Genomic DNA, 25461 nt, shown 5'->3' on the forward strand with positions numbered 1-25461 from the left:
GAGGAGGGGGGGAGGCGAGGGAGTGGGGCACAGCGTGGCAGAGGGGTAGCCGACACGACAAGGACAGCACCTGCCTGAGACGAGAGAGCGTGGGGAGGGGATTCGGGGATGAAGTGTGTGGCGCTATTTAAAAAAAAAGCAGCCACAAACGTGCAGCGAATGAACAGAGGGAGGCGAAAGCAGTCTCTGCAAAGCAGTGGTGCACCGTGTGTACGTCCAGGTGGGTGGGCGGTGAAGGAAAAACGGCCTCTTTCCTCAACCGAAGACGGCGGCCGAAAAAAAAGGTGAGGAGAGAAATTACGCTTCTCTCCCCCTCTGTGTATGTGTGTAACGTACAACCGATCACCACCGCAGGTGAGACACCCAAGCACCACACACACACACACACGACGGGAGGTATGCTTGCGCGCGTGCCTGCGAACGTAACGGCAGGGCCAGCTAGAGGGAAAGGGAGGTGATTCCCCCCTTTCTCTCATCTTCTGCTCCCCTACCACTTTTTGTTGGTTGTCTCAGGCACGTACTCCACACACGCACATAAAAACAGTCACAGTAACACACAAGAATATATATATATATTTATGTGTGGGGGGAGGGTACTTAAGTGCCTCAGCACCCGGGTGAAGGGAGGGGGGTAAAGAAGGAGGGGAGAGAGACGCCCCCCTCCCTCCACACACCACCACCACCAAAACATCAACAGACAACTGCCTCCATTTGCTGCCGTGCCTCATCTGCATTCCCTCGCTCCCCGTCTCACTCTCTCCACTGCTGCAGCGCCGGCTCGCATCATCCCCCCGTTCCCCCCCTCTTCTTCCCTCGCTCCCAAGTCAACAAAAAATACACAAAACGGATAGTGTTAGTCTATGAAGTGCTAACGATGATGACACACACACACACACTGACTGAGAGAGTCTGTGTCTGTGTGCTTGGGGGGGGGGAAGGGAGGCGGCGGCTATGGACGCGAGATGAAGGAAAGGTCTTGAAAAAGGGGGAGGGACGGCAATGAATGGGCGGGCGAGTGGGGTGAGGAGACAGCGACGGAACTGCTCTTATTCGCATACCACCAGTTGCACGCCCCATTCCTCGCGGCCGCCATCCCCCCACCCCACCCCCACCTTCGAAATCTTTTCCTGCGCCTTTCCCACCCCCTCTAGCCACTACGCAGGGCGTGGCATGGTTATCATCGCCGCCAGGGCCGGCCCTCCTCCAGCGTCTGTAGGCGATGGGGATGGCAGTACAGTCGCTGTGGCCGACATGCGTTGCATGGCAAACACTTGTTGGTAATAGTTCTCCATCATGTCCCGCCAGCGGGCAAACATTTCGTAAGAGGCCCATGGATCTGCTGCACTTCCAGGCGGGGGTGGCGGCATGACCGGCGTATTCGTCTGGAAGGTGTTGGCCGGCAGCAGGTTCTTCGGAAGAAAGGGAGCGGCAGAGGAGGAGACGGTTCGCTGCCGTTGCGGCTTCTGTTGGGGTGCGAGCCCCTGTGCGGACGCGGCTGGCTGCACTCGATTTGGTGGTACAATCGGTACAGATGAGTGGACGCTGCCGGCGGGGAGAAAAGGCTTTGCGTGGTAGTTGAAGGTTGTCTTCTTTGGCGTCGAGTCCGCGGTAGGGGTGAGCGTAAACGTGGCAGTGGTGGCGCCGCCTGGCACGAACGGCGTAGCGTTGAGGCTCAGGGTTGTCCGATGCGGCTTGGCTGGGGCTGCCTCGGAAGCCGCGATGGCTTCTTTCTCGACGAGGGCGATGGTGACGCCCTCCGAGGGTGATCCTCCTGCCGCTTCTTTCGTCCTCTCTAGCGACCTCACCTGGTGAGCAAAAGGGGCGTGATGGTGCTGACACTGCCCGCTGTAAGCCTTCTCCGCCGCTGTTGTGCCGGTTACACCGCCTGCGGCAGGGTCTGGGGTGCCAGCAGTCGCCCCAGGAGTGGCATGCGTGCGGCGTAGTTGTGTGGCACCTATCTCGGGTGGGGTGCTCAGACCTGCCGTCGGCTGCGTTGACGCGGTCTGCGGCGGCGACGGCAGTACCGGGGGACCCTCGACTGCCGCAGCAGCTGCTGCCGCCTGCTGCTGCTCCATGTGCTTCTTGAAGTCCAATTGGACGTGACGCAGCACTGCCCTTTCTGCTTGAGACACTTCAACCGGCGTTGCGCCCGCCACGCTCGTGCTCGCCTCCGCTCGCGTGCCGATGGCGCTCATGCTTGACGACTTCTTGCTTACAGGCTGGGTGAGCTGCGCCCGGATCATGCGGAACAGCTCCTGCATCTCGCGGTCCTCTGCGCCGGCGGTGTCCATATTGGCTGGCGGGGGGATGATGGGGAAGGCGCCGGGAAACGGCGACGCGACGAGGCGTGCGGCAACGTTGCTATTGTTGTGTGTAATGTTGCCGTGGCAGTCGTGAGGGGCCCCGGGGATAGGTGACGCGAATGACGACAGCCACCCAACCGGCGGCGCCACCGGCTGATGCTGGGAGAAGACGGTGAGGTGGGCGTACGGGTTCGGGTAGCCGTAGGCCGTCATGGCCGACGTGAAGGCGGCAGCGGCCACCTCGTCTGGGTACGCACCAGCCGCCTCGGCCATGCTCGGCCACGGAGCAGCTGACGACATCCTTTGCCCTATTGGATACACCATCCCTGACAGCTGCTGCTGGTGCCGTGTTGGAGGGGGCATCGGCGCGCATTTGGTGGTGCTAATCCAGTTTATTACGGCTGGTGTTGGCTGCGCAGGAGACGATGCCACATTTGTTGATGTTGCTGCTGTAGCGGCCCCACTATTCTGCTGCTTCTGCCGCTGTTCCTGTATTTTCATGTGCTTGAGGCGGTTCAGCAGCACCATGATGACTTGCTGAACGTACTCACGCCGGCGAGCGGCCTCGCGGTAGGCGTCAGCGTCCATCTCCGCAGTTGTAGCCTCGCCGTCCTGCGACGCCGATGCGCCCGCGTCTGCGCTCTCGTCACTCTTGCTAGCCCCCGAGACACTGAGGGGACGGGGCAGCACGCGAACGTGCTGGAAGAGCTCACGCAGCAGCTCCAAAGACGCCGGTGTGAGGCTGTTGCTCTCAAAAAGTTCCATCAGCTCATTGAGGAAATCGATCTCCGTCGTCATCTGCGGAGAGGATGGCGGCGATTCTGCCGCTGCGGCTGCCGCCGGCTCCGCCGATGACGATGACACATCCGCACCGTCTGTTGCCGCTGCTGTCGATGGTGCAGTTGCCGTCGTGCGGCTCCCCAAGCAGTAGCGAAGGAGAAGCCGGCTGACGGCATCGAGGGCGCTGTCGCTGTACTCGTCCTGCTGTAACTGCTCCCCCACAGCGTTCCCGGCGCCGCTGCTGCTCTCTACACCAGAGCGGCCACCCTCTGCAGTGGCGGGGGTGTTATGGTGGCCCACGCTGCCGCCGGCAGTGGTGCGGTTGCGCCGGGCGCGGAGCTCCTCCAGAGAGGCCTTCCCCTTAACCATTGTCACGTGTGCCGGTGCCGCGATGACTGAGGCGGTGGCGCTGGTGCCCTGAGCGCGCTTCGCGGATGCGCTATTGGTCGCCTTCGGGCGCTTGCGAACTGCGGCCTGATGCACCGTCGCCACCTCGGAAGGGGCTGCAGCGGGGTCGGCCTCCGCCGTGGGGGTTGCCTGCAACGGTGATGAGACGACAGGTGTAGCCTCAGGGACTGAGTGCGGATCGGTGGAAGTGATTGCCGCACGCTTTTTGGCGGAGGCCTGCTCTGGCGCCTCCTCCGGCGCTGTGCGCGCCACTACCGGGTGTGGCGACTCCGTACCTTTCGGCCGCTTGACCACCTTCGTTGCCTTTACGGGCGGCTGCGCGCTCGGCGGCACGAGGCCTTCCCGGTGCCGCCGCATCAGCTCCGCAAAGCTTGTTTTCGGAGCGGCGGGCGTGACGGCGGACATCTTTGCTGAGGTTGCGGTGCCACTGCTCCCTGGCTCACCGGCAGCCACCTGTGGCGGCGTATCGGCAGAGGCCTCCACCGCTGCCTCCGGAATCGGCTTACCATCCCGAATAGCTTCCGCAATCGCGGACTCTACCTGACGCTCCAGCGCGCGACGCAGCCAGATGTTCATTGGGCGTGCGGGTGGAGTGCTTACCGCAGTCGAGTCGGCCTTTGCGTCTGCGACCGCGCTACTCACGGTAGACGCCGTCACAGAAGGCCTGTCGACCTCTGCGCTCTGCTGATCGTGTTCCTCGTTATTCTTTGCGGCGACATCGGAGGCAGCGACGGCCTCCTTGGAATGGTCACCGCCCTCGCGGCTGTCATTGTTGCTATGGCTACTGCCGCCGCCGCTCCGCCAGTTCATCAGTCGATTCCTCCACCCCTTCCAACCACGCTCATTGCTCACGCTTGCGCCGGCATCGACTGTGACGGTCGTGGCCGTCGACTTGTCCGCCACTTCCTTCTCCACAGAGTTTTCTGCTGCGTTGGACGACATCGCTTCTGCGTCCACACGAAAACAGGGGCACAGGAGCGCAGACGGATCGGGGGGTGGAAAGGAGGAGAGCGCGCTGTGCGTGCAGGTGTGTATGTGTGTGTGGGGAGAAGATGTGGCCCTGTGGAAATGGGTGCGCTGCCGCCCAGTCTACGAAGGCCGACTCGCTGCTGATGGAAGGGTGTGGTCCCCTTCCCCCCCTTGCCGAGCGAGAAAAGAGGAGCCGGACGGGTGGCCGTGAGAGGTGCTGAGGAGCACGTCGAACGCACAGGCCAATCACAGAAGATGCGCGCACGCGCACAGATAGTGTGTCAGTTGGGCGGGGGAAGGGAGGGGAGGGGAGGGGGGGAAGCAGTGCGAGACAGCAGAGGCACACCTGAGGGAGCCAAACACGGACGTCTTTGTCGATAACGCGGCAACGAAAGTGATGGGCGGCACCGTGCCGAGTGCGTGCGCGTTAGAGAGAGAGGGAGAGAGAATGCACGGTTGAGAAAGAGTGTGATGGCTGCTGCGGCGCTGGATGACGGAATGCGCTTCCGAACGTAGACGAAAAACAACAGCAACAACAGAGAGAGAGGAGAGGGAGAGAGAATGCCCGGTGATGCAGTGACTCGGAGGGAGCGTTCCCTCTGTCAAGACCGTCACGGAGATACCTGCACCCTCTCGACAGGAGATCGGGGAGAAGGAGGAGGGGTGGTGATGGTGGTGGTGTTGGTGCACGGCGTGAGGAAGAGGGACAGCGGAGAGGGAGTGATGATGGCCGACTCGGTTGGACGTCAGTGCCTGAAGAGCGGACACACACGCGAGACTCTGGAGGGGGATGTGGGGAATGGTACGCGCAAGCGAACCTTACCGAAAGGGCGAAAGAGAGAGAGAGGCGCAGGGAGCGAGTGCAGCAGTGACAGACGCACATATATATATATATATATATGTGCGTGTGTGTATGTGTAGCCAATGCAGGTGCATTAGGTGGGGGAGATGGGAGGGAGGGGGGAGAAGAGGGGAATGCAGGCATGCGAATAGGGCTGCGGAGGGGGGCGATCGAGGCGAACACACGTGCATGAGGCCTATACCTCCCCCCTCCCCTCACGGCCTCGAAGGGTGCGGTGGACAGGGGCGGAGGGGGTGGTATGGGCTATCGCGAAGAGGTACGACGCACTTGAGCGAATGTCATCAGCGCCAAGGCCAAGTACGCGCAGCGACCTCACGTGCGACAGTGCTTCAGCGGTGCTTCTTCGTGAAGAGTTCGCAGCAGACTCGACGCTTTGTGCCACATCTTCAATGCAGCGCACAGGCTCAAGCACGTGCGTGTGGAGGAGCACAAAGGCGCGCCCCAAAGCTTGATGCATTGCTCGCCACTTAGGAGAGGTGTGTGTGTGGGAGGGGGCAGAGCAGGTGAAAGCTAAACAGCACTTGATGGAGTGGCTGTAACCTACAGAAAAAAGAGAGCGGCACACACACACACACACACACACAAAGACCGCTCCAGAAGATGGGCGCCATTAATCTTATCCTCACAACAGCCCTCCCCCTCTCTGCGCGACATACCGTAATCATCGTTGCTGCGGGGATGCAAAAGTCTCTCCACAAGCACATCACCCCCTTACGCATCCGCGCTGCCATCGTCAGTGTCACTGCTGCTCTCCTCCCCACCTGATGACACGCATGGGGCAAACGCAGCGAGTGTCTGCCCAGTACCAGCACCCCCTTGCTGCTGCTGCCGCTGCACAGCAGAGAGCGTCAAGGGCCGTGGGGCACCATGCAGAGGCAGCGCTCGATGCTGCCAGAATCGCAGCGCGTCCAGCAGCGTGCCAAGCTTCGTCACTTTAGTCCACTGCTCGCGCAAACTTTGCATTCCCCATCGCACAAGACGCGCTCGCAGCGAGGAGGGTGTTTCTACTTGCCGCGTGAGCGTCCAAGCGGGGAGGTAGAACTCGCGCTGACGTAGCTGACTGGGCAGCATCCACGCATAGGCGCCGAGCAACGGCCGCAGTGGGTCTGGGCTATGGCGAGCAAAGGTGACGTATAGAGTCACGCGCTGCACCTCGAGCCGCTCGATGAACATGAAAGAGGCTGTGCTAACGTTGCTGGCACCATGGTTTGCGGCTGCAGCGCCGCTGCCCAGAGTGCCAGCTCCACCGTCACCGGGAGCCCTACTACCGCTACCACTCAGGTCAGCCACAACGCGCTTTCTGTCGGCGTTGACAGTGGAGGCCCATACAAGACCACTGCCGGGCCCACCACGCTGCAGGGCTCTTTGGTGATGGCGCACAGCAGTGGAGGTAGCACCGAGTAGCCGCTGGAGATGAGGTGTCTCGGCACTCGTGCCAGCGATTCCTCCAGGCAGAAGCGACAGTTGCCCATTACCAAACCGCAACCGCTCCTCGCCTCTGGCGGTGAGGGCGGCCACCGATCCAGCCATCACACCCATCTCCTGCTGCTCCAGGCGTGCGCGTACTTCCTGCACAAGCCGTTGAAGGAAGACGGCCTGCGAAAGAAAGCCTGCAGTGGTGCCGTCACTCCCCTGCTGCTGCTGCTGCGGCGGCGGCGGCACTGCGACGGTGTTGGCAGCTTTCGGAGCACGTGATGGGCTAGAACGATGTCGGGAGGGTTGGGCAGGTGTTGGCACGCCCCTCTCAGGATTCCTTCCTTCGCCTGCCAGGTGGTGCGCTTCCTCGCTGCTCCTAGCGCTGTCGCAGCTTCTGCCTTTACTAACCTGCTGCAGTGGCGGGCCTGCTTGTTCAAGATTTTGTTGCACCGCGTCTTCGCTGCCGGCGCTTCCGTTCGGAGACCGGTGCTGGGGTGCCGGTAGAGCTGCAAGGGCCGAGTGCTCTGGCAGCTGTACCTCTGCATCCGCCTCGCCATCCACCACAACCACGCTGCTGCTGCTGCTGCTTTGACTCCGCCGCCGTGCGAAGAAGGGCGCAAGGGGAAAAGAAATCGGGTCTTCGCTAGGTACCACAACCATCTCCGCGCTGTCCGCGTCCTCGTCCCTGGAGGAGCGCCACAATGTCTGCCGCTGCTGCTGCTGCTGCTGTCGAAGCGAGGAGACCGTCAACACCAGCGGCGCCGTCGTGGTGGTCTGTGAGGCGGCCGGCTGCTTGCGAAGGCCAAGCGGTGCCTGTATTCGACGCACCTCCTGAATCATATCCACCAGCAAAAAGTCGGTCAGCTGTACCACGAGTGGGGTCACGACGAAGCGCAGTTCTGTGTAGCGCATTACACCATCAGCGTACTTGATGAGGCTGTAGCTGAGCTCCACGTCATTCTGCTTCTCCATGCAGAGGAGAAGCGCCTCGCTGCGGCCGAGAGCGGTGCTGAGTAGGCGGTTGGCGGTGGCAGTGAAAGGCGCCAAGTGCGCTGCACAGCGACCACTGCTGTCGTCGTTGCGCTTGGCAGCAGCAGCAGCAGCTGTTGTTGCACTGACCGCAGGAGAACCGGTGCGATGTGATTGCCGTCGCCTGGTGGAGCCACCAGTGTGGTCATGCACGCCTTCCTTCGCAGCTGAGGGTGGAAATGGGGAGGCGAAGGAGCGCGGAGTTGCCTCCGCTGCACCTGCACTGCCTTGGGAGGTGTCGGGGCCCTGCTGCATGGCCATAATTGGTGGCAGCCGAGGGCGCGCCCGGTACACAAACACGGTCTTCAGCTTTTCGTCTATCCACTGCATCTGATGCATCGCGACGTAGAAGTTTTCGTTGTCCTCCGTGGAGAGGCGCTCCAGTTGGACCCCTTCCAGAATGATGGAGAAGAGGACTGCAGTCGTCACACTTGATGGCGGCGCTGGCGCCACGGAGGCTCTGACAGTGGTGCCGCGCCGGCGCAAGGTGCGTTCACTTGGTGGCATGGGCGCTCCATCGGCGCTAACGGCCGCAGCGTCGCCGCCACAGCTCATGCCCTCGGAGAGAGCGATTGCTGCACCAGGCGGGTCGTCGTCAGCCGTTTCGTCACCGTCCTCGATCGTGAACGGCGCTGCCCACTTCGCTACGCCCGTCACGTACGTGCTGATCTCTTGCATCCAGCTCAGCTGCATCATTGTCATCCGTAGCGACACGACTTGCGAGGTGCGCCACGAGTCAATGGCGGCGTAGACTGGCACAGGAGACTCCGTGACAAGGATGGTGACGCGCGTCTTATCAGTGTTCGTGTAGCTGCGCACGTAGAAGGAGAAGTCCGCTGCCGCCCCAATCCGCCCCTTCAGCTTGGACTCCGACTTTACTTGTGTCGGGTGAGGGTGCAGCTGGCGTGCATGGGAGAGCGCCTCAGCGGCAGCGGCGGCGTCGACGTCGACGTGGCGTGTGACCCGGCACTCACCAGCACTAAAGTCCACATCAAACCACCGGCCCTTGTAGCCGAGAATGTGCACCCGAATGGCGTGCTCCTCACGCGCGTCCTCCCAGAGGAAAAAACGATTCTGGCGAGGCGGGATGCGGTTCCGGCGGCGGCTGCCCTGCTGTCGCACCATGACAGTGTGCGACGCCGTCCGGTTCTGTACGAGGATCTTCGTCCCCTGAATCGGCTGCAGCAGCACCGTCAGCACATTGTCAGCACTCTGCACCGCTACAGCAATGCGGCCTGTGATGACGGCGTCCCTTTCGTACATGTCGTGCGGCTCCAGCTCTGTCGGGTGAGGTGCGGACGGCCGCTGCGCGACCAAGTTACTACCGTAGCTCACGGCCACCTGCTTCCCCAGCGCGCGCGGTGCGGCCCATAGGTTGAACGTCGCCTCACCTGGGCGGTCGACATCCATGTACGGTGTGTGCTGCGACTCGTAGTAGGACGCCATGTCGCAATGCTCGACACGCCCTGCGCCGGTAATGGACGCAATGGTTGGGAGGGCCCCCTCCAACACCTCCTGCACACGAAATCGGTTCCCTTCAATTGGGCCGATGCAGCTCACGTGGTAGTCCCCAGGGTTCAGCTGCACCGCTGCAATAGAACTGAGGGCGCCAACGGTATCTTCAGCCTCAAGGAGAAGTCGACGTCGCGTTGCCTGCGGGCCCGCCTCAGCAGCAGCAGCAGCAAAAGGCGCTGCTGCGGCTTCACGGGCTCTCTCTGTTGCAGTAGCGCCAGCCTCTCGCATCAGCAGCTGCCGTCGCCGCTTCTCTGCCTGCCGCATCGCCTTCTCGAGCCCAGGGAAGCGGAAGTGAAGTCGCAGTCGCTTCGACGTGTTGTTGTAGAAGACCCACCGCGGCGTGATTTGGATGACCATGGGCCGCCCCTCCTGCGCGTTTGGGAAGAGAATCGAGTAGTTGCAGCTGCGCGTGATGCCGAGCCGCGGCAAGGAGGAGGTGAGCACGCCACTGGTGCCAACGTTGATAGGTACCGCACCAGACCAGCCACCGTCCATCCCAATCGCAAAGAAGCCCTCCGTGAAGTCAGCGAGCTGACAGCCGATCAGGAACGGCTCTCCCTGCGACGGGATAATGCCGCTGGTGATGTTTTGCCCAGGACTGAGGCGGCGCCGTGCAATGCTGTCGCTCAAAAGTAGCGGGTATTCGGTCAAGTTGTACACCCACAACGCCACGGACAGCACCACTGTTCGTGGCATCACGCTCACTTGCACGTAGAAGGCCCGTCCGTGGCTGTCGCGCAGTTGCAGCAGGCGTGGGTGATGATCCACAGCATCGCGCAGGTTTGTAATCACCGGGTCGAGGTCTGCCGTGAAGAAGGCGTCACCGGTGCTCTGGGTAAACGAGAGGCCCACGACGAGATTGCTACTGTACGTGCAGAGGTGCAGCGGGAGGGCGTGCTGGTGGGGAAGAGCATCATGGGCGCCGAGGGCGACAAGGCTGCGGTAAAAGCGCTGCCGATCGTGCCGCCCACGACCGACAAGCGGTGCTGTCCATCGAGCGACAAGCATTGCTTCATCTAGCGTCTGTGGACCGGCAAGCAGATCCTGCTGGAACACCACTACCCGTGCGCTGAGGCCGAGGTGGTTGACAAGAGTGAGGCGGGGGTAGAGAGAGATGTGCTGCACCACTCCGTCCGCTGAATACGTGTGAATGACGAAGAGAAGGAGCACTCGCCCATCTTGATCGTCACCGAAGTGATTACTGACGGCACGATCGCGCACGAAACTCGCTGAGTCTTCCGCTGCTGTCACACCTGTTGCCTTGTCCATCGAGCGAGCCGCGTCAGCTTCCCCATTAACACGCCGAAAGGAGAGGAAACGGCCGCTTTCGATTTGCCCCAGTACGACGCGTGTCTCATACCAGCGCAGGACCGGCGTGGCATTCGGCGCTGCTGGCGACGGCAACCACCGAGTCGACGGGCAACAGGCGCGAAGCACCACTTCCTTGTGCACGTCCTCTTCATCTAGTGGGAGCTGCCAGCCTGGGGGCACCGTCGCAGCCAAGTGTGCGGCGTCAGCGGCCGAGCTGGGCACAGGAAGAGGCTCGGGTGAAGAAAGCAGCTGCAGAGTGCAGCCGGTTTCATTGAAGAGGGAGCTGCGTGCTTGCAGGCACACGACGAGCAGATCGCCACCACCTCTCTGGGTATCTTGCCCTGAAGCAGCTGCTGTTGGGCCGGCATACGACGACTGCGGGGGCTGCCGGTGCACTGTTGGTGGGCCATGAGCGATATTGTGGTTGAGAGACCGGCCTCTCCATTGGGCAGCTGCTCGCTGGCCTCCTGTTGCCGATGACGAAGCATTGTCTCTCGGCCGATGATCTGTGTGCAAGCGGGCTGAAGCCGCGCCGTGGCGTACCGGTAGGAGATCGTGAGGGCCGCAGGGCCTGTGCTGCGGTGGCCCTTCGCGGGCTGCAGGGGCGAAGTCGCTGGCAGTGCGGTGGCTTGCGCTGCCTCCGCTGCTGCTGCTGCTGCTTTCCTTCCGCACCATTTTCGAAGCAACATCTTTCGGACTGCTGCCATCTGGCCCTGCACCACCCTTCGCCAGCGAGGCCACAGACGGAGATGACGCGTTGCAGGAGAGCGGTACGGAGGCGACGGCCGAAGACGCGGAAAAGGACCAGCGGCGACCATATCGTCGAGGTGGTTGCTGTTGATGCGTGACAGGCACCGAGCTCTTGTCGTCACCCTCCTCCCTGGCGAGTACAATGGGGTAGCGTGACGTGCCCAAATCCTCCATGTCCCCGCAGGTCAAAGCCAACGAGTAGGAAAGCACCTTCAAGCCACCTTCGCCCACATCGTCGCCGCTGTCCCCGCTGGTTCCTACCGCTGCGCTGCTCGCCCACGGGCCCGCTGTCGTGGGGGGGCTCGGCCGCAAGAATGTGTTGCTGGTGAGGTGCTGTGACGATGCCAATGCCAGGGCTGGGGTGAGTGCGGCTGCGGCCGCCGTTTCTCTGAACGCGCTGGTGCGTAGGGTCAGAGGCCTCGCCACGCCGTACTGGAGGGCCGTGAAGGCTAACCAGTTCCCTGTCGCTGCGGAGGTAGTGCCGAAAACGCAATACGAAGAGGGGCCGCTTGCGTTTCCTGGCTGCTGTGGCCGCACTGTAGGAGGCACCTGCGTCTTCGGCCTGGCAGCGTTCATGATCGCATTTTCTGCCAGCGCTGTCTCACCTTTGGCGTTCAGTGCCCAAACACCACTCGCTCCATCCCACTGGACGCAGTCGACCGTGAAGAAGGTTAGCATGAGCGAGCTGGCACGGCGGTACGAGATGAAGATGTCGGTGGTGGATGCTGGTGGCAGCCGGTAAAGCTCGTGGCAGCGCCACAGCATACGCACTGCTGCTGCTGATGCGGTGGACCCCGATGATAGCGGGCCTGCAGATTTGGGTGCTGTACTCGGCACGCCAGGCATTGCCGTCGATGGCACGCTTGCCGCCGCCTCACGCTCACAGATGCCGGCGAAAATGGTGCGGCTGAAATTGTTCAGTAGGCGGTGTGTCGCCATCGTAGAGGATGTGCTGGCAGTTCGCATGGGCGTCCCTGTGTCTCCAGCGACAGATAACCTGCGGTAGCCACCACCCTCAGACGGCGCCACGGACGCCGCGCGTGGGTCGTCAGCGGCGGCGGTGAGCAGCGATGCCGATGATGGTGCCGCCGCCACTGTCAGAGGAGCGCCTGTGCCCGAGAATGTCGCGGTGCTGGCTTGGCTTTGCCGGCTGCTGCTTCTGCTGCCCGTGCCGTCCTCGGGGCCGCTGTCTTTGTCATCTGAGCTAACAGAGGTGCTGTCCGTCGAGGCGTCGCTTCTGCTGCCTCTTCCTAAGCTTTCTATGCCCGTGCCCGTTGGCATAACCGGGGCCATGGCCACGTCGACAACCGGTGCTGGCGCCGCTGCAGCGCCTGCCTCTGCCACTGCAGCAGCCGCTATTGTCAGGCGCTGCCGGAGGCTCGTTGCCAGAATGCCGAATTGACGATTCATGTAAAGTAGCTTTGTGACGATACGGTGTGAGCATTGCCACTGGACCCCCTCCACCACCAGCGAGGCATGGCGGTTGCTGCTGTGACGCGACACCGTCTGCGTGAGCGACCACGTCAATGCCGAACTCGGCTTGAGAAGCATATCCCAGCGGCCACGCCCATGAACCCGCACGCTGGCACCTTGGCACCGCACGAGGGAGGTGGAAGCGAGGGCTGAGGCGGATGTGCGACGTACCATGACGTCCTCGACGCGAACCTGCACAAGTGGGTAGCGGTGGTCGCTGAAGATGACCTCGACGGAAGGGGTGAAAACCGCACAGGAGAATCCGCGGGACTGTTGGCGCTCGATAAGACGTCGCTGGCGACTTCGCCGTTGCAGTTGCAGTTGCTGCTGCTGCTGCTGCCGACGCGCATCGGCACCGGGGATGAGGTGAGTCTCGTCTTCTCCCTCCACCGGGCGTGAGCACGTCTCCTCTTGCACTTCGCTGCCTTCTCCAGCCTGGCGCAGCAACGTTGTCTCCGCGCACCTTCGCGCAGCAGAGTCCTGCGGGGTCACAGGGTACGATGAGTGCCTCCAGCACTCTGATGTCGGCTCTGCCGACGATGACAACGGCCGATCGATGAACTTCGGGCCATCTCTTACCCCTTCTGTCCTTGTGGTGTCTGCGGAGAGGTCGCTCGTGTGGCTGACGCGAGCACACTCGGCTCGTGACGGCGGCAGTGCCGCCGTCACTCGCTCGCGCGCACTACCCCCGCCGGCGCCGTTGATGAGCCCCTCCGGCATCCCCTGCCCTTCGCCCTTGTCGCTGACATCGCCGTCGTTGCAGTACAGCTCGCTGCCCTGCTGCTCCTCCTCTTCGCCGTGCGTGCCGGTGTGGTTCGTGGTGGACGCTGACGCCTTCCATGCCACGGTTGCTTCTATCACTTCGACGAACGCTTTCTCTGCCTTGCTGTGTGCCAGGTACTTGACGTACGAGCGAAGCGCCTGTAGCTCTCCAGCGTACGTGGACATGATCAGCAGATCTGCGCGGCCAAGGTCGACCTCCACCGCCCCCAGCGACACAGCGTGGTGCCGCCCGTTGCTGCTGCAGATGCTCACGTCAACAGGTGCCAGCACCGTTGTGCGTGCCGTCGTCGTGACAGCGTCGTAGACAGACTCCGACGCTACCATGAACCCAGCGCATTGCACGTCGTCGCGCAGCAGTCGCCCGTTGCAGAGGCTCATCCACGACTCCACTGCTGTGCGAATGTGCAGCTGCCGGGACTCATGTCGTGGCTCGATGATGACAGAGACGTGCGGCAGGTGCAGATGGACATTGCGGTGCACAAGCTTCGACTGGTGTGGGCCTTCCTGAGAGAAGGGGCGCGGTGGCGGCGACGCGGCCGCGCTTGCAACCTCGCCGCCCTCCGTGGTGTGCACCCCTGCCGAGGGTTTCACGGTGAAGACTGACGAGTTGGGCACAGGCCTCCGAGTCGAGGCAGTCATCGCGCCGCCCTTGTCACCGCCTGCTGAGCTCCCTGCAGCGGGCTCCGTAAAGCCCAGCCGCACCTGAGAGCATTCTAGGTAGCTCCCCTCGCCAATCGCCATGAAGGGAAGCAGCACTGCCTCCACACCGACGTTCGACGCGGTCTCGACCAGGGACGAGCTCCACAACGCAAGCGGGAGCCTCACGCGGCCGCTACCGACAAATCGAACGGTGAGTCCGCCCTGCACTACCATCACCACCCGCTGCAGCCCTGCCGGGCGGAGTAGTAGTGAGGGGTCGAGCGCGATGTCGTGGCCATTGAGGTACACCGTCAGATAATTTGTTTCCCGGTTTGTAAAGAAAAGGACAAGGCCATCACGGGAGAGGGTGATGTCGTCCTCGAGGTTCCAGAAGGCTTCGTGGATCTCGTGCACGCGCAGGCCTGAGCCAGGTCTCCATTGCACAGGCGACAAGGCCGGTACCGCGGCTGCCTCCGAACTGCTGTCTGCCGGCACCGTTGCCACGTCAACGGTGCCGGCATGGTCGGGCCGAGGGGCTTCCGCATCCAGGCGCTTCTCCTTTTCTTCTGCAGCGGCCCGAAGCGCAGCGATCGGCAACTCGACAAGGCAGCCCAGCCAGGCACGTAGCGCGGCAGCACTGAGGTCGACGGTCAACGTCTCCACGCGGCACCCCACCTCGCCTTGCATCACAACCTCCTGTCTCGAGTCCCCGCCCCCATTGTGGTTCTGTGTATCGGTGCTTGCTGAGGTTGCCCTGGGGACTGTTGCCGCTGATGGCGAGTTGGCTGAGTCACTCCTTACGGCGTGCCTTTTCGGCTCCGAATGTTGCGGCCACGGCTGTGGCAGCACCGGCGTCCATAGGGAAGCGCTCGCGCTCGCATCCTGCCGCGAGATTGTTGGAGACGCACCGACGCTCTCGACCTCGGGAGCACTTTTCGTGCCTCGCGCGGCCTCGGTTACCCACGCAGAGCCCTGAAGGTCTCGCGCCACCGTCTTTGCGGCCTCTGCAGCCGAGGAGTACGTGACAGCAGAAGACGGAACGTACAGCTCTACCTGCGTCATGGAGAGGAGGGGCCGACTGGGCCTCTTAACCGAAGTGCACACGCACGAATCCAACTGGACAGATCGCGCGTCGGTGAAGCTGGAGAGAGTGATGCCACTCAGCCGTATGCACAAAGCGTCCACACACGCCTCCTCGAGCATTGCGGTAGGGACAAGCAGCTGCTGCCGCGCAGATGCCAGTGGCGCGGGCGGTTGGGCCGCTTGCAAGAGAGTACGAGTGTGCGACAGCGGGCTAACGCTTCTTGCGCGCCTTCGTACGGTGCTGGCACTATTCGTGCTCACGTTTTCGACGGCCGAGCGGAGTGATCGAAGAGGCGCAACAGTGGTGGTGAGGAACGCCATGAGACACGGAGTTTGAGCCATGGTGGCTGATGCAGGAGTAGCCGCTGCGGCGCGACGCGATGCGGCATGGACGGCGGCGTAACGCTGCCAGAAAGCGTGCTCCTCGGAGGTCGCGGCGGGGCTAGCTTCAGCGTCGTGGTAGTAGACAAGCCTAAGGCACACCTCCGCCACAGTCATGCGCACCTGTAGGCGAGGCGGCGTGGTAGCCTGTGGCCACACCGTTGGCACAGCAATCGTCACGTGCGCAGACGAGCAAAGGCGCTCATGAGGCCCTCGGAGCATGTGCTCGTCAGCTGTCGGTGGCGATGGTGAATTCTGAGGACCCTCGCCAACCCCTCTCTCGCCCAGTTCGACTGGGACTTCGTGCGCTGCCAGCGTCGGCAACGTCGACAATCTGTCCATCGCGTGCCGCGAGCTGAGAGGAGCGGGGCTGATCGGGCCACTGCGCTGTTCCCCTCCCGCGGTCCCACCGACGGCGTCAAGGGACTCCTCGTGCATACCCTCATCCTCGCCTCTACCCGAGTTGTCACTATTCGACTGCTCTTCCTCGAAGTGCCATGATGCCGGAGACCGCTTCTCTACCCGCACGCATTGCTGTAGCGCGATGTTGTAGTAAAAGACGTAGAGCGTCCCCGCGTGCAACGCCTGGGCTCCTATGAGCGACGAAGGCGCATGCCAACCCCAGCTGCCGCCATAACTGTTGCTGACGTTGCTAGTGCAGCTGCTTGGCGCATGCTTGCTGTAGGCCAGAGGTACGAGGGGTGAGGAGGCGGATGCGCTGCATGTAGCAGCGCTGTCTCGCACTGTCGTTGGAGGCCCCACAACGCGGTGCGTGAGGTAGTACTGCGTGACAGCCGCGATGCCGCGCAAAGCAGGCGGGGCCGCCTCCACCACCGGACCCTGGGCGCCTGCTTCTGTAGCTGCTCTTGCCCCCTGAACCTTACGCAGTAACATCTCGCTCAGAACAACGTACGCAGAGGTGTTGAGCACCACATGAATTGGAGTGACTTCGAAGACAGGTGCCGGTGGCTCCTCTGTGGAACGCATGCGGGGCATGATAGCACTGGGTGCTGCTGACACCGTGGCACTGCTGCTACTGCCGCAGGTAGCCGACGACATTGTGTGCAAAGACGCCATGGAGAGCAACGGCGAGTGAGGCACGGCTATGGCGGTAGTGTCTTCACCACCGGTCGCCGCAAGGCTCATCGCTGGCTCTTCGTCGCCTGCAGCTAATCGCGCGTCCTCTCGTCCGACAGATACACGGATGCCCGACGCCGTGGCCGCGGTGTCAATGCGCGTGCGCACCTGGAAGGGATACAGTAGGAGCGGCATGCAGGCTGTCAGTGGCGGCAAATTGGGGTGCTGCGTACTCGCCAGCCGCGGTTCCCCGAGCGGCACGGCATCCTTGCTAACGGCAGCTTCCGTGGTGCTGGCGCGTTCTGCGGCAGTCCACCAGACATACGCTTCTACTGCCTCCACCTCCATGAGAAGCGGCACAGACGCTGGCAGAGGACAGCGCTGTGGGCCATGTCTGGATGCGCTGTAGCTGTTGTCGGTGGCTTGATTGGATAAAAAGTGGCTGTGCGCATCGTAATCGTTGCACCGTGCATTCGCGAGAGCCACCGTGACGCCCGCTCGCAGATTCCGTTGCAGTCCGCTCTTCCACTCAAAAGTGAAGCAGCAACTGTGGAGATGGATCGCCAATGGCCGGGAAAGGAGGGGCAGCAGCTGCGCCTGCGCGTCGGCGTCATCACTGCTGGCGTTGCTGCTATTCACACAATTGCCAATCGACTCGAGACAACACGCGTAGCGCAGGTGCCGACGCTGACTCTCTTGCAGAGTTACAGCCTTCAGGAGGGCAGCCTGAGCACTTCGAGCCACGAAAACTGCATTCACCGCGGCAACGGTGGAGCACTGTTGTAGCTGCACAAGGGTCGTGACGGCGCCAAGCTGCCCTGCCATAGAGGGTAGCACCAATCGCCAGCGCACATCCATCACGCTTGGACCTGTGGCGTGCGACTCCAGCAGTATCGCAGGCATCACCTTTGCTTCCCCTATGCTGTCGGCGCTGCTATTGCTCCTGCTACGGAGTGACAGGACAGCGTAGCCGTTGTCGCGCAACGCCGCGAGCTGCTGCATCGACGCCATCACTCCTGCGGCTGCGCTGCACAACAGCTGCTCGTGAACCAATACATCCATCTTTGGTATGCGCAACGCGCTGTAGCCGGGTGAGGCCACAAATTCCATCCCATCCCACAGAACCGCAGCCACCGCTGCGAAGGGCAAATGCAGCACGATCGGAGAGGTGTGTAGGCTCGTGATGAGACGGCGTGGGCTATGCTCCGTGGCCGTAGGGATGCTGTTGCCGACTTCGCCACCGTTGTCCTTCCCCGCTGAAGCAAAAGTCGCTGATGCAGTAGCCGTACGGCTCGACATGGAGAGCGGGACCGTGTTGGTTGCATTGAAAAAGGTGAAAAAGGTCATCCACGCGGCCACCTCAGCCGGCGAGCGCAGACTAGCATGCAAAGGCCCCGGCAACTTTCCGCTGCCAGCCACAGCGGGTGCCGTCAAGGAGACTCGCAAAGACTCTTCAGGGGATTCCAGCTTGAACGGCAGGCGACTGTCCATCGTGTACATAATGCGGACTTGCATGACGGATGAGGCGGGCGGCGAAGATGCGCCATGCTGTGGGGCCGTGAAGCTCTCTTCGTCTGGAAAGGCAGCTTGTGCACTGGCCACGTGTTGGAGCGGAACGCGAGGCTCATCTGAAGCATCCACATGTGTCGAGTGCCCTTTGAGCGTTGCCCATGGACGTGCGCCATCAGATGACTCATCATCTCTGCTCTCAGTAGGTGCATCCGTCTCTGTGCGCTGAGCGGCCATTTCACTCATCGCACAAGAGAGGGTGGGCAGCGTGGCTCTGACGCGGGGCATTGCCATGCATCCTCGCACAGTCACCTCTAAGCAAGCGTCTCGACTCAGCATGACTACTTCGCATTTTGGCACCTCCGCGCGCAGATACAGCGGCGCCACACTGCCCTCGCCCCATGGATAGTACAGCTCCGATTCTGCAACCTCGATGCTCAGGCGCATATCTGATGGGAACACCGGTGCCGAGTACAGAGGGCACGGCATGCGCGCGGGCAGCGACGCCGAGGCGCTTCTCACTCCATTTTCCGAGAGGTGCGAGATGCGCGCAAAGGCGGTAGCGCCAAGTGCCTCCACGGAGGCAGAGGCAGGCGACCTTGGCGCAAGTGTCGCACCGGGACGACTGGGGCGAGAGGAAAAGTGGAGGCGCGAGCCGATGTTACGCAGTCGGCACAGCGGCAGTGATGGGGTGTTGAAGTGCGACCAGGCGACTACTAGCGTGGGAATATGCGCGACAAGCGCTACGTTGGACACTTTCATGGCCACGCCCAGCCGGCTGTACGGGAAGATGGGTAAGTCTGCGCCACTTGGCAGGCACAAATGAAGGTCAACCTCTGCACGCATCTCGGCTCGGGGCACGAAAAGAGGAATGTGCGCCGGTGCACCGAGGAGGTAGGCGTTCACACTTTTCTGGAGCACGACCTGGATATCCATGCGCTTGTCGCAATACCGCTGCAGAGATACGTGCAGGCAGCCTTCGCTAAGAAACTCCAGGGTAAGGGGCGGTGGGGGTGCCGCGCCAGAGTAGCGACCATCGGTGCTGCCTGGAATCGCAGCATCAGCGTATCCCGGCAGCGATGCCAAACCACCGCCGTTGCTATCCAAGAGAAGCCTCATGTGACTACCCGTAAAGAATCCGCTGATGTAAGGGGCCGTGAATTTCTCTCGCTCACTCAGATACACGTGGCGGTCCTCGCTCGTGTATAGAGCCACCACTATGGTGTCGTAAAGAGACTCCAGGGTGGAGATTAGAGCGTCGCCGAGGGACACAGTCACGTGGTTAAAGTTACACGTGAAGGCGATGCCATTGTCGTCGATGCTGCCGGCAAACGGCGAATACGCCAAAAAGGCTCCTGCCCACAGTTGAATGTCGATAAAGGGATCGTGCGGTCGCGGGGGAACACTGTGACACCACCCTTCTGTAGTACCTGCGGCGGCACTGAGATGACTGTACCATCCATCACCGAAGGTGGACCGAATGGAAAACGTCTCAAACGCGAGCGCGCCGTACTCGATAAACTCGAAGCCCAGCACCACACTTACCTGCAGCTTCTTCGGTGGCGCATCCTGCTCTGCTTTGGCTGCGCTCTTGGTCTGTAGGCCAGACACATGGCTGCTCGCGCTGCTCGCCCACCACTGCTTCACGGATGCGAGACGCAGCTTCACGTACTCAAATCCCTCAACGTTGGTGGATATGCTTGCACTGACAGTCCTCAACTCAATGTGAGTGCCTTCACCATTCACAGTACGTGTGGCGGCAATCGAGCACATATGCAAGAGACTAGCGCCATTGACAGCGGCGCCGACTTCCTGAATCTCAGCCACGATTGGCCTGCTCGGCACCAGAGCTAGCTGAATGTGCTGCGCGTGCAAGCAGAGGTCCTCAGCTTTCCCAGCTATGGACTTCACGGCGACATCAAATGACGAGAACAACTGCTGCTGCTGCATCGTTTTCGCACGATCTTCGTTTCTTGCCGAGGCCGCGTCGCTCGCGACGCCCGACAAGTCCTGGCGCAGGAACGGCCTTGCAGCGAGAATGTATGAGACAGCTTTCGTTATGAGAAGCTCTTGGCAAGACACGCCAAGACAGGCTACGACTTCTTCGACGACAAATTTGCCACTTGCTGGGGTATGTCCTACTTTTGACGCCGTAATCGAAACACCAGTGGTGTCGCTACTAGCGATAGCGAGAACGGGATTCTCTTCTTCACCCTCCACGACGACAGTAGCGGTGGCAACGCATATCTGTACGCGTAGCTGGTCTTTGCTCATAGTGGCACCCAAATAAACTTGATTTATGGCTGCTCTCATATCGCTGTCAACAGCAGCTGCAAGCTCTTTGCACTCGATAGTGAGCCCAATCTCAACTGGGAGATGCGCCGAAGGGTGTAGCGCCAGAAACGCCGCTTCACGAGACTTTTTCTCGTTCACATACCGGTAACGCAGGTATTGCACATACGCGCTCTCCTGTGGTCGCCGTTTCGTCTGCTGAAAGTCGAACAAGCACTCTCTTGCCGAGTTCCAGCAGGCCATGATATCTTGCGCAGGTATGCGCGACAGCTGATCCTCGATTACACTCTGCCCTTCCCCCTCGGGAATCCAAGGCGCTTGTAGGAGTCGCAGACAGAAAGTGAAGAGGCTGGAAAAGAAGAGCTTCTGTCGCTGATACGCCTCCCAGTCGAACCGTCTGCGATCGCGCTCCACTTTTCGATACATAACAACCTTGCCAATAGCATAAGACCACCACCTGGACGTGCCATTAGCATCACCGATGCGAATGCGACTAGCGGGCCGCTTGTCCCAAAAGACAGCGCGACGTGGCGCCTGCTCGACGCTTTCAAGGAGAATTCCAATCGCCGTGACGCATGGAACGCTCCACCGAATGCTTACCTTTCTAGTCATGAGTGCTCCCCCCACACGCGGCTGACTTTGAGAAGAAGGCGTACTATTTTGCAAGTAGATTGTAAGGGTACCTTCAGTGCACACCAAAGTCTCTTCAGCATGACTGAAGGAGCCCTCGTTCTCCGAGCTCTGACGTGGGAACGACGGTCGTCGAAACACATCCTTACCGTGACCTGAGGAATATAATAGGCGCACTGAGACTCCTTTGTATGTGACAAGGCGGTAGAGTGATTCATTCGATGCGTCAGCATCGGCCCGAATGAAGATGGGCTTGTAATTCGAGTCCGTTGGCTGGCATGTTAGGCTATTCAATTGCATCTGAGCCCCAGCGGCTTGCCCTTTCCAGCAGCCGGTCTTGTCTTCTAGCTGAAAGGTGATGTTCTCCAGGCGAAACACTAGGTTTTTGAGAATCATTTGCTGAAGTCGATCACGGAAACCATTCTTAGCGCTCTTTTCACGGGTTTCCTGCATCTGTGCATCAGCGAGAACGCTTTGCACGGCGGCAAGGAACTCTTCCTTCGATCCGAACGCCTCTGTTGTCGTACCACCATACTGGTACTTGGGCACCGCTGCGATGACAACATCTCGCACAATGACTTCACATCTTTTACTATAAAGGGAATGCCATGGTATTTTGACGCTGAGACTTCCTATTGTACCGCTTTCAAGTTGAAGGTTTTCGGAGAACGATAGTAAATCCGGTGATAGTTCGACTTTTGTGAGTTCAATAGACCCCCTCAGCAGGCTGACATTGACAGAATCTTTGTCGAGGCCTTTGATGAATTTACCCAGATATGTGGAGAGGATAAAAGCAATGTAGCTTGCGAAAACCATGCCTCATTTTTCAGTGGTGATGCGCATGCGGTTTGAAAATCATACTGACCACAAAAAAGAAAGGATCGCGCCGTCTCTCTTTCCGAAGGAAAAAACGCCTCTTTCCGATCGCTGAGCCGTTAGTGCGCTTACGAGTACAAAAAAGATAATATTTGAAGCAAGCAGTTTTAGCTGATGAAGTGGATAAAATATGAAGCTAAGCTGGAATATTAACCTTTCCATAAAAAAATAGACACGCGCATATATGCGCATGCTGCATGTATTTCGACTACTCGAAAAAACCCAGAGATGAGCATGTTCTCTTTCTCTGCTATTCGAGTCACCTTGAGAAGGACGTGAATCGGTAGTTTGCCAGAACATATTTCATGGTGTTCGCAGTTGGATGATAGCAGGGAGCTTATATATAAACATTTTCATTGAAGTTATATCAATGTGATTACAGTCTACAATAAAAGCTCAGCAAACGCACGACCGCAGTAGATACACGCAGTAACGGGCTTGTCGTCCGTTTTGACGTACAGCAGCTTTCCGTTTTCATCAACCAGCTTTTCGCTAAAGTGGATCGTTTTCCTAAAGTTCTCGGATCCAGGGAGGCTGTTGTATTGATATCCGTGCTCCGGCCCTAGGTGCTGGAGGCGAGTCCCATCAGCAGAAAGGTGTGCGAGGTGGGAATACACAATGTTTCTCCCAGTGGAGAGATGCCAATGCGCCTCGATGTAGCTATCGGGGCACCTTTCTGTGCAGGCATAGACGCGACCGCGCCTCATAGTACGGACGCTGAAGTCGCGTGCCCCAAAAAAGCCGTTCCGCACACGCCCTGTGTTGAGCAGAGTTTTGCGCACCGTTTCTTCGAGTGCTCGCCGCTCCGTTACATCTTCCTCTCTGTCGCAGCTTTTCGATGGTGGCCCTAAGATTTCTGCTTCCGAAAGAGTTCGCACTCGTGACGGCAGTGCTTGAGCGGGTGTCATCGCTATTGCCACGGAGTTACTTTCGGCTCGTTGCTTCGCTAAGTGCCTGAGGCGATGGAGCGCGGATTCTGCATCGTGCAGCTTCTTTTTTTCAAAGGTCTGCTCGATGAGCGAGAAAAGGGCGTCACCGTGCATAAGCGACTCTAACGACCCCTCAAAGATAAATGCATCACCATGCTTCACGAAGCCCATGCTTGAGAAGAGAAATTCGACGAAGCTGTCTGGTAGTGACGCTGTGAGGCGCTGAAGGATCTTGTTGTGCTTTCTCACTTGCCGAAATCTGTGATTGTTAAAGTCCAAAAGTAGGTTGGACAGGAGCCGGCGAAAGACACCGTTGATGGAGTTGAGGACCACTTCAGCGTCAGTGCCGGTGCACAGAGACTCCCACTCCTCGGGTAGCTTGATGCTAGCCATATTTTCTTTTTTTTTTACAGGAAGGTTAGGAGGCTCAATGGCAAGCTGAAGACGAGGGCAGGAGCTCGCAGAAAGTTAGCTTCATTAATCAGAGGATCCTGAGTACGGCATTTTCTGCAGTAAAGAGAAAGGAAATGGCGAATTGCAGTTCTTGTACCAAAAGGGGCTTCGTGGAAGATGTAGAAAAAAAGGCCCACGACATCACTGCGGCACACATTTATATTAAGGTTTCATTGGGGAAGCGGTGAGGATTACGAGAGCGATATTGCTGTACAACGCATCTTTTTGTTTTCTTTTTCTTCATATGATTTTTTCATCTTGACCTTTAGTACTTTTGTATGCGCACTGGCGTGTAGGTGCAGGGGGGAAGAAGCTGGCTCTAACCAAGGTACCCGGGGGGGGGGCGGCAAGCAACATCCATGAGAATAATTCGTCGCAACTTGCACTCGCCTACCTGATTCGTAGTGCATCACAGGTGACATGCGATGGTCGTCTAGTGGTTAGGACATTCGCCTCACACGCGAGAGATCGCGGGTTCAATCCCCGCCCGTCGTACACTTTTTGCCCGCAGCTCAGAGCATCTTCTTAGTCCCGGGCTACGCGCACAACACCCTTGAGTACGACCACACTTGAGTGAAAACACCATATCCCGTCCGATTTGTGAAGTTAAGCACTCACAGGCTTAGTTAGTACTGAGGTCAGTGATGACTCGGGAACCCTGAGTGCCGTACCCTTTTCACGTCCACGTCCTGGGGCTGGCTATCGGATCACGAAAGAAGAACGCTATATTTGCGTTGGGGAAATAGTTCAGTGGCAGAACATCAGATTGTGGCTCTGAATACCCGGGTCCGATTCCCGGTTTCCCCTCACTTTTCCGTTCCTTCATGAACAGACGGAGGAGAAAAGACGTGGGACGTATCTCGTGCCACTAATCTCGGTATCGCGATGAAAACGCGCGCTGGTGCGGCGAAGTGTGCTAGGATATCTTTCGAGGGTGCTCGCACCCAAGGGAAAAGAAATGCCGCGACCCGGGATCGAACCAGGGACCTTCAGATCTTCAGTCTGACGCTCTCCCAACTGAGCTATCGCGGCTGTATTAATGAAACCTCCTAGGTCTGCCAATCCGAAGGGAAGGGGTTGGGTGTGGTCTGGTGGGGCGTCTAAAAAGGAGGGGGGCGGTAGGGCGGCGTGGTGTTCGCCCGACTCACCCGGGCTGACTTACCGCACGGGGGCTTTTCTTTAACTTTGGGTGGCAGATTTGCCAAAGTGAAGCCCTTCTGCCTCAGGAACATCTGATGCGGCGCTTTGAGGCCTCGGAGTACGTCGAGCTAGGTAAACGTGGGGGCGGGGCTGACACCTTTTCGCTTGGTTTCCATGCTTGCATGAAGTGCTCCATGCCGAGCGCCTCTGACGCTGTGGAATGGCTGAGGCCGAGGAGAATTTCATCGGGGTCGTAGATGCAGGTACCGATTGGGGCGTTGCGTGGCGAATACAGAACGGTGCTGTTTGATGTCTTTGCGGGATGCAAAAATAAGCTCCCCCTTCTTGTGTGTAACGGTTGTCATCTTACAGGTGCCACTCGAGAGCGGCGTGCGGATACCAGAAGCGGTGCATTTCTTTGGCTTCTCTGCGTTTCGGATGCTCGCCATGCCTTTGCCGGTGGCAGCTTGGCGCCGACAAGAAGAAGGGGGGGGGGGGGGAGAACTTTTGCTTCCAAAACGATCGGGCACTAGACCGTAACGTGCCACGCGCCCAAAGCTTTTCTCCCTTGCCAAGAGGATATGCCTGAAGTACCAAGAAACAACAACAAAAAACATCTACTTCAGCGAACATACCTGCCTCTTTTCTACAAAGCAACTAGCTTCTCAATTAGGTCACCCCCCACCAGGAGGTGGAGCAGCCTTTGTCCGGAGCCTGGGGCACTCTAAGCATGATGCTAACAGTTTTCTGCCACGATACAAAACTGGCAGGTACGCCATAGAAGCACGTTCCTACTACTCTCTTTTTCTCCGGGTGCTCTTTGCACACGTGCATTCAGTAATTCATGAACGAA

The 25461-nt window shown here is 59.8% G+C and overlaps 3 protein-coding genes across 3 annotated transcripts; all 3 read right to left on the minus strand.

Moving 5' to 3' along the window:
• Positions 1-1154: 1154 nt before the first annotated feature.
• LSCM1_07618 (uncharacterized protein) lies at positions 1155-4433 on the minus strand (the record flags this gene model as incomplete). Its single annotated transcript, XM_067324983.1, has 1 exon — positions 1155-4433. The coding sequence occupies one exon, from the start codon at positions 4431-4433 to the stop codon at positions 1155-1157; it is 3279 nt and encodes a 1092-aa protein (XP_067180828.1).
• A 1600-nt stretch (positions 4434-6033) lies between these two features.
• Positions 6034-20823, minus strand: LSCM1_07619 (uncharacterized protein; the record flags this gene model as incomplete). The annotated part of the gene is made up of 1 exon (XM_067324984.1): positions 6034-20823. One exon carries the CDS (start codon positions 20821-20823, stop codon positions 6034-6036), a length of 14790 nt encoding a protein of 4929 aa, XP_067180829.1.
• A 1646-nt stretch (positions 20824-22469) lies between these two features.
• LSCM1_07620 (uncharacterized protein) lies at positions 22470-23408 on the minus strand (the record flags this gene model as incomplete). The annotated part of the gene is made up of 1 exon (XM_067324985.1): positions 22470-23408. The coding sequence occupies one exon, from the start codon at positions 23406-23408 to the stop codon at positions 22470-22472; it is 939 nt and encodes a 312-aa protein (XP_067180830.1).
• Positions 23409-25461: the final 2053 nt, after the last annotated feature.

The sequence above is a fragment of the Leishmania martiniquensis genome, chromosome 9 (genome assembly GCF_017916325.1).
Source record: "Leishmania martiniquensis isolate LSCM1 chromosome 9, whole genome shotgun sequence".
NCBI classification, from domain to species: domain Eukaryota; phylum Euglenozoa; class Kinetoplastea; order Trypanosomatida; family Trypanosomatidae; genus Leishmania; species Leishmania martiniquensis.